Source organism: Neolamprologus brichardi, chromosome 17 (assembly GCF_056152115.1).
Source record: "Neolamprologus brichardi isolate AB-2024 chromosome 17, ASM5615211v1, whole genome shotgun sequence".
Lineage (NCBI taxonomy): Eukaryota > Metazoa > Chordata > Actinopteri > Cichliformes > Cichlidae > Neolamprologus > Neolamprologus brichardi.
This window is the reverse complement of record NC_142120.1, coordinates 38,285,117-38,296,807: the sequence shown is the minus strand read 5'-3', so window position 1 is coordinate 38,296,807 and position 11,691 is coordinate 38,285,117. Positions and strand designations below refer to the sequence as shown.

At 39.6% G+C, this 11,691-nt stretch overlaps 1 protein-coding gene across 1 annotated transcript; it reads left to right on the top strand.

The window, feature by feature from the left end:
• Positions 1-739: 739 nt before the first annotated feature.
• Positions 740-9,567, top strand: cmah (cytidine monophospho-N-acetylneuraminic acid hydroxylase). The gene is made up of 14 exons (XM_087830705.1): positions 740-945; positions 1,018-1,109; positions 3,936-4,045; positions 4,276-4,466; positions 5,429-5,509; positions 5,593-5,659; positions 5,792-5,873; positions 5,952-6,089; positions 6,280-6,415; positions 7,112-7,255; positions 7,732-7,906; positions 8,367-8,483; positions 8,661-8,776; positions 9,263-9,567. The coding sequence occupies exons 1-14, from the start codon at positions 740-742 to the stop codon at positions 9,399-9,401; spliced, it is 1,794 nt and encodes a 597-aa protein (XP_087686831.1). The 3' UTR covers positions 9,402-9,567.
• Positions 9,568-11,691: the final 2,124 nt, after the last annotated feature.

Below are 11,691 nucleotides of genomic sequence, written 5' to 3'. Positions count from 1 at the left end.
TAATGTTGGTGATAGAGAAAATTCTCAATGCAGATAACTGAACTGATGTAGAGTATGAGATGTATTTGTTGAGCAATGTGCATAAAGGGATTTATGAATGTTCACATTCATTTGAAGAATTTAGACCTGAGCTCATATTGTAAACCAGACATTTGTCCTCCATGTGCACATTGTTCTTTACCTTCTGAAGTTATGCCAGTGCCATTAGCTATCTCATATAGTTTATGGGAGTGTGTCATAAAGATGTAGTTGCCATAAAGAAGCAGCTGAAGGTCAGGTAAAGGTTTACATTACCAGAAACCAGGTCAGTTTGGACGACACCTTTGAAACTGTGAAAACTCACAAACAAATAACTAGTCAGTTAATACTAGCAACCCATTTTCATTGATCTGACCCTCACGGGTGGATTAAAAATCCATCTCAATAGAAATGTAGGTTAACTTGGTCCTCCAACAGCCTCACTGTACAAAACTTACAGACTACTCCACACGACTCCTACACATGAGTACAGCTTTTGAGTCACTTTAGGAAAAGTAATCAAATCTGGGCTGAATAATGACATTTGGGCTTTTTTACTTGTACTTATCAAATTTGACCCCAACAGCATGTAAGGATTAATGCAGCGTCCTTTTCAGTATCTGAAGTCTGTCATTTGAATCAAACCGATTGTAAGATCCTTTGTGCTTGCATCAAATACTGTGAGTTAAAACTTCTTTTTGATTTTTAACATTTAGGTGCAATGGCCTCTCAAATAGCAAAGGTGTTGTTGTCATTGGATGCTGAAGCAGTCGGCTCGCTCAAAGAAGGAGTCAATTTCAAGAAAAGCCCAGAGGACGGCAAATGTTACATCATATTTAAGAGCAGCAATGACTTGAAAGCATGCAAAAACCAGTGCAAGCATCAAGGTGGGCTGTTCGTCAAAGACGTTGAAGACCTGGATGCAATGTAAGAACAGATTTCAGAGATTATCTATGGTCGACTTTGGATTATAGCTGACAGAACTCTCTGTTCCCTCAGGACTGTAAAATGCACCAAACACAACTGGAAATTAAACGTGTCAACAATGAAATATGTGAACCCGCCCGACAGCTTCTTGCAGGATGAGCTCGGTAAGTTCTCTCTGCACGGTGCCATTTCCTGTATATTGCACTTCCTGCAATGTGAGCTGTGGATCTGAAATCTAAATATGCAAACTACAAAGCTGCATTATGAGACGTGTGGTTAGCTTGTAACTATAGCTCTTGCCGCAGTCGGCGCTAACAGTCAGAATAGCAACTACTTTCTGTGCTTTTTTTATTTTAATGCTAACTTGGCAGAGGGCCCCTTCTAATGAATAATTTGACAATTTGTGCCAATAACTGTGAAGCAATGTCAAACTAATTCTTCCCAACAGACATTTTCCATGCTTCACATGAGTGGAGTGTAAACTTGATAATCTAATTTTCTTCTCTGCAGGGTCATTTCCCCCCTCAAACAATAGTAAATATCACCAGTTGTTAAAAGCGACAGCTCTCTTAGCCCTCTGCTTTTATGCCCAGCACTATGCATCTCAGCACTCAGCAACATCGCTGTGTGACTGCGCTTGTTCTCATTAATCTGTGTAAAAAGGTATCTCTCTTCCATTTACTTGCATTATCTAAGAGTGTGGTGGTTGAATAAACAATATATATATATGTTTTAAATCCCAGTTAAACATTAGCCAGCAGCGCAGTTATCGTTTTTGTGCAGGTTTCCAGGAATTCAACAGTGGACATAAATTGCTGTAAAGTACAGGGTGGGCCGTTTCTATGGATACACCCTAACAACATGGGAATGGTTGGTGATATTAAAGTCCTGTTTGTGGCACATTAGTATATGTGAGGGGCAAACTCCTCAAGATGGGTGGTGACCATGGTGGCCATTTAGAAGTCGGCCATCTTTGATGCAACTTTTGTTTTTTCAATAGGAAGAGGGCCATGTGATACATCAGACTTATTGGTAATGTCACAAGAAAAACAATGGTGTGCTTTGGTCGCCCACTGCTGTACTTGGCCCTGGAGTTTCCTCAGGGAGAGAGGAAACAAGGACAGGGGGCCTAATGGAAGGCCTCTGTTCCATCACCTCATCCATGAGGCCAAACCAGGGCCAAGTAGCAGCAGTGGGCTTCCCACTGACTCCCTTACCTGACCCTGGACACTTGCAATCCTAAAGGCAGAGGAAATCAGAAATGACAGACAAATATAAACAATGCAACTTTTAGTAAATGTACATTTATTAAATTTCATTCTTAAATTGTCTTCTTGACAGCACAGATACTTTGTATCTTTTCTTTAAGTTGTTTCTAAGGCCCATCTTCTCGAGAATAGTCCTGATCACACACAAAAGAATAAGAGAAGAGAGAAAACCATGACAACTATGATAATCCCTAAATCCAAAACTTTTCACAGCAGAACACAAGAGGAATACCGTCTGGACATCACAGGTTCTGTACAGAATGAGGGTTAATGAAACTGTACTCAGATGAATATGATGTGTAAATTGATTTATTCGTTTACCTCCATCCCACAGTCGCAGATTTTTTTACCCTAGTGAAGAGGTGTTCGTTTTCTCCTCTAGTTTTAATGAAGTCTGCTCTTTGGTCCCTATAAACGTATCACAAAAAAGTTGATTGGGAAAAATGTAAGCGCCAATGAAAAACCGGGGACCCACCATACAAGCAAATTCACAACCCTAACAACATAACTGCTATAAAAATGTAACTTTTGTACCACCAGATTTTCATATACTTACATTTAAAAGTGTATTTGTCTCCCGGTTTATCTTTTTGTGCCGCCATCGTTACGTGAATGAAGTTCTGTGCAATGGATTCTGGGCCGGCGAGCTATCAAGCTGGTGGGTAACAGATGTCACCGAAAACGTCGAAGCACTTTTGCAAATATGCGATATCTTGACAAACCGAGCAGATATTTGATGTTTACACACCCACATTCTCGCCTGAAAATATGTTAAAAGTTTATTTTGTGACCCAGAAAGATTAGTAAGAGTAATTTTAAAACTTAGTAGCTGCCGCCATTGTTGGAAACTGGAGTTTGGCTGAGCCGTGCTATGAATTCTGGGATATGGTGGGCCTCGAAGGACACACCCGACCCATCCTTCAAAGTCGGGGAAATGAAGGACGCATTTGTCAGCTGCATTCGGAGGAGTCTACGAATTTGGACAGCCTTCGGCACGTCGCTGTGACGTAATCGGTCTACAAATGCGGCCTCAGGAGGATGCAGCCCATGATTTTGGACACGCCCAGGGGTTCACCCGCACTCCTGCTCTCTCACACAAACCTGCTTATGAATGTTTAAATATAATCAAAGTTTGGTTTGCTCTCACTTTTCTTAAAGTTGGTAAAAAGTGAATCAAACAGTTCAGTTTCATCATTTATTGATAACAGAAATCTTCCTCTCAGGTTTGGAGTCTCTGAGTCAGCAGTGCTCTCTTCCTCACAGCACATATTACCATCGTCATCATCACAGTATGAACCACCTGCAGAGCAGCTCTCTTCTCTGCAGTCGATCTCATAAATCAGAGGACCTGTTCTTAAACAGCTCCTAACGTTATGTGCACACGGTACAGCACAGATTAGTCAGCTTCACTTACTTGTAGCAGTGGTGCAGTGAACACACTGTCAAGCACAAACAATCCAGTGTGAAGATAAAGCAGAATATAATTAATAATAATGTTAATAGTAAAACCTCGTGTTGTTTAATTGAATCATATAAAATAGTAACTTAAATGATGTGACTCAGTAATAAGAAACATGGAAAAGGTGCTATAGTGAAGCTTGTATTAAACACTACTATGGGTAGTAGTATGAATAGCTCTATTTAATGCATCGAGAATAACAGAATGATAATAATATAAATGCCATGTAAGGTCAACACCTGAGCTTGTTGTTGCACTCGCAGAGGTCGAAGTGTTGGATGATGGGGGGCTGCAGTTGGTGGAGCTGAGCCCTGTTGACCCCTGGATGGCTGATCCTCGAGAGCCTCTGGAGCTCCAGGAGGGAGAAGTCAAAGTAAGTGTTTTGATGTTACGCTTTAGATAACAAATATTTAACCCCAGTTTTTCAGACAACACTGTGCATGCTGCTGTGCTACGCTTATGTTTGGCAAAATGATCTAAAACTTGAATGATCTAAGTAATAATAATAATAATCCTCTCAAATGTTGTCAATCGTGAATGAACGAAGAGTGAAAAGTGCATCGGCTGTCTCCAAAATGACATTTTCTTCGACCTTTCTCTCAGGTGACTTACCTAACCCACGCCTGCATGGAGCTACAGCTTGGTGAGAGAAGGTTCATGTTTGACCCCTGGTTAAAGGGTCCCGCGTTTGCCAGAGGGTGGTGGCTTCTCCATGAGCCTCCAGCAGATGCTATGGACAGGCTTTGTGGTGCAGATCTCATCTACATCAGCCATATGCACTCAGACCACCTCAGGCAAGCTCTGCCAATGCTGTTAAATATACATACAAAGAACTACTGCTGCTGATTTTATTTGAAGCAACTAAACGACTCAGAGAAAACACAGTACGGTATCTACAAACTGCTCCAGCTGTTCAGTTCATCTGGACAGGAGCACACACTGTATACAATCATGGCAAAGGGAGGGAAATGTTCTTAGATTAAAGGCTGTAAAAGGACTCCACATATACAGGACTGTAATAATAACAACTCAGGATGGAGAAATATATAATAAAACCAAGACCAGATTACTTTCTTTATGATGCTGTGATATGTAAAACCTTAGAAATGACTGTGCACATAACAGAATATAATAATAATAATAATAATAATAATAATAATAATAATAATAATAATAATAATAATAACAACAATAATATATATTATTATTATTATTATATTATCATAATAATAATATTATTATTATTATAATTATTATAATTATTATAATTATTATAATTATTATTATTATAATATATATATATATATATATATATATATATATATATATATATATATATATATATATATAATAATATAGAATATTATTATTATTATTATTATTATTATTATTATTATAACAATAATAATAATATATAACTGTCACTGAGATTCAAAAATACATTTCCAGTTTATTCCACTCTGTAGGATAACAAACCTTTAACGTGACAGGATTTGTATTCCTGTAATTGTTTGTAATTAACAACCAGCTCATTCTGTGAGGAGCCATATGAAGAAAGAGGAGTAGCTCGCGACTCCACACAGTAACTGTTAATGTCACTTCTGACTAGAAAAGAAACAAAAGCAGTTTTTGGAATATTAAATAAAATGTTTTCTTTCTGGTTAGAAACTTCAGAACCTACAAAGAGTATAATCTTTAGCCTTGGACACTGTTCATGTTGACACAGTGGCGTGCTGACCTGTTGTTTGCTCTGTAGCTATCCCACACTGAAGCTGTTGGCAGAAAGAAGGCCTGATGTCCCCATATATGTTGGTGACACATCCAGACCTGTGTTTTGGTTAGTAATGACGGGCAGCTCAATCTTCCCCATAAATTACAGAGGAAATAAATCAAAGTGAGTTTGTTGTTCTGCTGTGACAGGTATTTGAAGCAAAGCCAAGTGAAGCTGACCAACATTAAAGTCATTCCCTTTGGTGTTTGGCAAAATGTAAGTCACACCTCTATCATGTGGTCAAGAGTATTTACGATAAACATGTTTGGAAAATGTTGAATTGTAAAATGATTCATTTCGTTTTGGGGGAAATATGATTATGAAGTAAAATGGCTCTTCCTGTCTCAGATTGATGAACACCTGAGATTCATGATCCTGATGGATGGTGTACATCCTGAAATGGACACCTGCATCATTGTTGACTACAAAGGTGTCATTTTAATTAATATTATTACTGATGCTGTGAAAATAAGTCTGATTAGGATATAACACGCAGTTTTGATTGCAGGTCACATGATCCTCAACACTGTGGACTGCACCAGACCAAACGGAGGCAGGCTACCACAGCATGTGGATGTGATGATGACCGACTTCGCTGGAGGAGCTTCTGGATTCCCGATGACCTTCTATGGAGGGAAATACAGCGGTGAGCCTGAGCTAGGTTAGCTTAGTTAGCGTTTAGCTCCACCCGCACACAGCAGTGTCTAAGTTACAGTCATTTGACAGACACATGTAGCTCTTTTAGCCACGTAGGAACTGACTTGTTTAACTCATATGTTGTGATCAACAAAGTGCACCAAACTGCTGAGATGAAGCAAATGTTGATGTGTTTCCAGATTCCTGGAAGGCAGAGTTTATCAAGAATGAGAGGAAGAAGCTGCTGAATTACAAAGCTACACTGGTGAAGTCCCTGCAGCCCAGGATCTACTGCCCATTCGCTGGATACTTTGTGGAGGCTCATCCGTCAGACAGGTAGAGTTTGTAACGAGGTTTGCACAGCAGCAGAGATGCATCAATAAAGAGCACGTTTATGTTCCCTGACAGGAAGAATCCAACAAAGTTAGCTGATCTGATGCAGATAGATCCCAAGGTCAAAGCTGATGTGTAGTTCATCTGAGCAACTTCATATTTACAGAACAACTCCATCCAATAACTGATAAAACAGAGTCTATATCTGGGATCCTCTTAGTGCCTATTTATCTGTATGAGCTACAGTTTATCTCTGCAACCATGACTCCACCTCCATGAGCTGCTCCTATTGTACTGAATTGTGTTTATAACTGACAGTAGTTCAGTTTATCATGAGTTTAAAATGTTTTATTGTTTTAGCATTCGTCCAGGCTCTTGTTGCCACTGCTCCAACATTTTTGAAACGTGTTGTTAGCATAAAACATTTAAACTAAAGTTTTATTCTCTGTTTGATGCAATACATTTGTGATGTTAATAAATAAGGATACGATTAACATGATTTTGAGATTCTAGTATTTACATCATACACAGCATCCCAACTCTTCTGCAGACAGGGTTGTACGACACAGTCGTGGCCCAAACTTTGGACAGTGACGGGACTGCTAATGACTGCTAAGTTACAGATGTAGCGTTTAAATAAACATGAGACTTGTTCTTTATGTGTCCTTTTACTTTTCTGTTTGTACTGTGTGTTGTTAGATACATAAAGGATACTAATATCAAAAACAGTGCAGAGGACCTCAATGCACTCATTAATAAGCTGGCACCAGCCATCAAGACTTGGACACCGCAGCCAGGTGCTGTGCTGGACCTCGGCCTCGCTCTGAGAGACCCCACCAGCAGGTTGGAACAGCTCACATGTTTATCTGTGTTTTCCAATAAGAGACTCTTATTCCATCTGTGTAATACAACTACACAAACCACAGACATTTAAACGGTAATGTCAGTAGCTAAAAGGCCAGAGAATAAACATAAAAACCCTCACCGTCTGCACTGCCAATGTAAAATTCAAAAGCTTTGGACAGTAGCTTCAGCCTGTCTTTTTCATCTTTATATAGTTTGTATGCAGTAACTGTATAAAATGACTTTTATTCTTACTGAGTTACAACAAGCTACAGCTACTCAATTAGCTCATGTCAATCAGAAACTCTGATCTGACTGCATGTCCGTGTTATCTGCTGACATCATGTTATTACTTTGTTTGTTATCATCAAACAGCACAAGACAACTTGTAAAAAACTAAAATGATCATATCAATAACACCCAGGTGCTAAATGAGATACTTTCTTTACAACTGTCTTTGCTATGACCACCCATAGTGAGGCCATCATCAATCCACCAGCCAGTGCAAAGCTCTACAAGGACAGCTGGGAGTTCGACTTGTATGTGAACGAGCTGAACAGTGCCATCAAGTCGGACATATTTAAACATCAGAGCTGGATCCAGTTTTATTACACGTGGGCTGGCTTTCAAAACTACAACCTTGTTGTGCGGGTAAATGTTCCGGACAGTTCTCCTGCAGAACTGTTCTGCAGTCAACATCTGACCTTTGTCTGCATTTACTGTGTTCTCGAGATTTTTCCTACCTGAAAGCTTTTCTCTGCTAACTGCTTCCAAAAACCAAATGAAACACACGAGCCTGCAAAAAAGGACTGTAAAAATATTTACTTTGTCCATTTTTATATGGTTGGGGGAGAAAGCATTAAGAAAAAACAAAATAAAAACTATTGTGCGTCTTGACCTTGAGATTGGACTGACGGGCTTTCAGTGTTTTAAAGCAATAAATACGTGTTTTTTTACACCTGAGCAGAAATTTTATTTTTGTTTTTTAATAATCCCTTTCCCTCATGCTACAACAGCCTCTGCTGTTCTTCCTTCTAGCTGTTAACGCCCTCCTTCTCTCACTCGTTTTTCTTTTGCATTGCTGTCTCACTCAGAGTGTGTCTCTGTGCAGGTCATTGAAACAGATGACGAGTTTGAATGCATCACTGACGGTTATGACTATCTGGTGGACTTTCTGGATCTATCGTTCCCCACAAAGAGACCTGACAGAGAGCACGCCTACTTGGAGGTGAGTCACTAAACAAACAGATAACAGGATGTGAATAATAGTGATTTCCTCATGACTCCCAGCGTATCATGAGGAAATGATCACGTCTGCCATCTAACATCTGGAGCTCGTGGAAAAACCCCTGTTCTGCCCGGATACTTTATTTACATGCTGTTATGCTTCTTCGTCTCATCTAAGATTAAAAACAGGATTGGAGTGATGAGGTACGTGGTGCTGCACGGCTGTCTGTGGGACGACCTGTACATCGGCTTTCAGAACCGCGTCAGCCGAGACCCAGACGTCTACCACCACAAGTACAGACGTTTAATCTCACGTTTTCTTTGTCATGCTGTAAATCGTTCGAATAACTATGCTGCACTTTCAGTGTTTTTGAGCTAAACATGAAGACTTTCATTGATAAATATCTATACACAGATTTATTTACACATATACACACACATACATACACATATCTGATTATACACACAGATCAAAATACACAATACAATTTATTTAGCAAAATATAATTTTGATGTATTTTACTTGATGTAGGAGGAGCACTCAGACACGTGTTTTTACAGCATGTTTATTTTGTTAAGAATATTCATTGCCATTTTCAAGCCTAATAGCTCTTAGCTTAGCTATCACAACCATGTAATGTTGTAAATGGGAAATCCTTGATGCTGCTCTTTTTTGACTAACTTCATAATTACCTGCATGTTTAGGGTACGTGTCAGTTACAGCTAAAGAACAGTAACTTGTGAATTTATGAACTTTAATCACCTCGTGTTGGCCTCTAGGTTCTGGAAGCACTTCCAAGCAGAGCTGCCACTTTGCAAGCCAGACTGGGAACAGTTCCGAAAACAGGTCTCCACCATCGATGAGTCGACCATACCTCTCAGGGATACAGGGATGGGAAATAACTGTGCGCTGTCGTGAATTGATTCTGGTTTGATTCTGGATTTGTAAAGATCCAGTTACTGATTTCCTGATTTGATGTAATGCTTGTTAACTATGCAGTTCCAATTGGGCCTAGGTCACTGCTTTACATTAATGAGATAGCAAAGTAATCAATCAGATGGCTGTCAGGTAAGGAGCTCAGCTCAGGGTCATCAGTCTTTAATAGACAAAACACTGATTTTGCACATTTAATCATCTTTCAGATCAGGAAAACTGTTTACAACCAATTTCTGTGAAGTATAAATCTATGTTTTTACCTTAACGATGCTATGTAATTGATGGTAATAGAAATGACATCTATTTTGTTATTAATGTGCGTACTCACCTGAACAACAGAACATGCTGATTCAATAACTTCTGAAAAATGCACATGAGTTGCATGAATACAAGAAACAAGGATGGCTACTAACCTATGGCGTTATTTTTGTGCCACTATTCTGAGCGCACGTAAAAAAAAATTGTTGCATTTTGAGGAGAAATTTATTTTGAGCGAAGAAAAGCTGAATTTGAGTGAACAAACTTCATTGCTGCGTGCAAAACTGTATTTCAGTGTTTGCTATTATCCACACACACAACAGCCCCTCTCGCTCAGTTTTTGCATTTGCACTCGCTCGCAATGTGTTGCTCGCGCTCTCAACATTTCTGCCCATGCGCGCTCAACTCTTTCTGTACACCGTTATATTTGTGCCACAAAATCAGCCAATCACAGACTTGGATGCCAAAAAAATCTGATTTTTGCCAGGGCTCTAGACTAACTTTTTGCCAGTTAGGCGCACCGGCACAAAAGTTAGGCGCACTCAAAGTTTTCAACCGCATCGCTTAACACCACAGTTTTACATGTGCACTTTCTTTGGGGGGAGAATTGCAGTCCATACAGACAATATTCATTTCTAAATTATTAGGTAACAATCTTGTGCTTAAAGTGCTTTGTCAATATTGTAGAAAATGTTAAACTTAATCATCACATCGGCTCCTCTGACGACCTGTTTGCTGCTGTCTGTTGCTGAACAGCAGAAATGAGGCTTTCTTGTCCGAGGTCATGTAAATGAAAAAAAGCCGACAGCGCTGTGAACAACGGTAGACTGGTGGGTAATAAGCGAATGAATAATGCAGAAAACAGAGATTTGACACGGGAAACTGTTCCTGAAGTACAGAGAGAGAGAGAGAGCTGTGCATGAAGTGTGATTTTTATTGTGGTGGAAGCAAAACAGCAAAAGTCAGAGGGAATTCATGACGACATTGATCAAATGTGAAGCGCAGTTTGCTGCTTCTTTTGCTGCTGGCTCGGCGAATTTTGGTTGGAGAGACAAAACCTGCAGCTCAGAATCAGCGCAAAAAAGACGTAAACACAGAGCGGACCTGACGCATCAGAATCGCTAAGCTCCGACAGCGTGTTCGTGTTCGGGCCGTCGGGTGAGAAAGCCGAGAAAGACAAAGCTGATTCTGATGCGTCGGGTCTGTGTTTACGTCTCTGTGTGGAGTCCGTGTACCTGCTCTCACTTAATGTTTGGTGGTTGTTGAAATAGTTCTGTGAGCTTTAACCTGAGAAACTGGCGTTTCTGACAAAACACAGTTATCTTTAAAAGTCTATTCAGGATTTGATGAATTGATATCACTTTATTCAAGCTACTCACCTCCCACTCCCACCTGCACTTTCAACTGGACCACGGCCAATCAGAGAGGTCCCGCCCCTGACTATCTCTGATTGGATTAGTCCACAAAAGGGGCATAATGTGTGTCTGTTGTTGACCACACAGAGAGTAGCAGAGATTTTTTATTTTTTTTTTGTTACCCGAACAGTTGGTCGCACTGGTGCGCATTTGCGACCAAATTGGTCGCACTCTAGAGCCCTGCTTGCACCTGCAATATTATTTTGCATGCGCTCAGAATAGTGGAACAAAAATAACGCCAATCAAATATTTTGTTTTAATCTGTAAAAAAATAAACAAACTAGTGTAAACTGTATCTACTTCGATGGATGAAATGAGTCTCTCACATATTTGACCTTATCATTATTGTTATTATTGTGAAATGAACATGAATGCCAACGTGACTAAATTATTCATTTTGGCTTTGTTTGTAAAACATGCTAAGTACAACTGTCAAGCTGTAAAACTGAAACATATCTTTTCATTAAGTTTGCATCAACTGTGGATTTGTCATTCGAACCTCTGGGAAAAAACCTGATGTGAACAAACCAGTAAAACTGTTGATTTTTTGAGGAATCACTGATTAATCTTGAATCGATGATTATGAAATGATTGTCTCA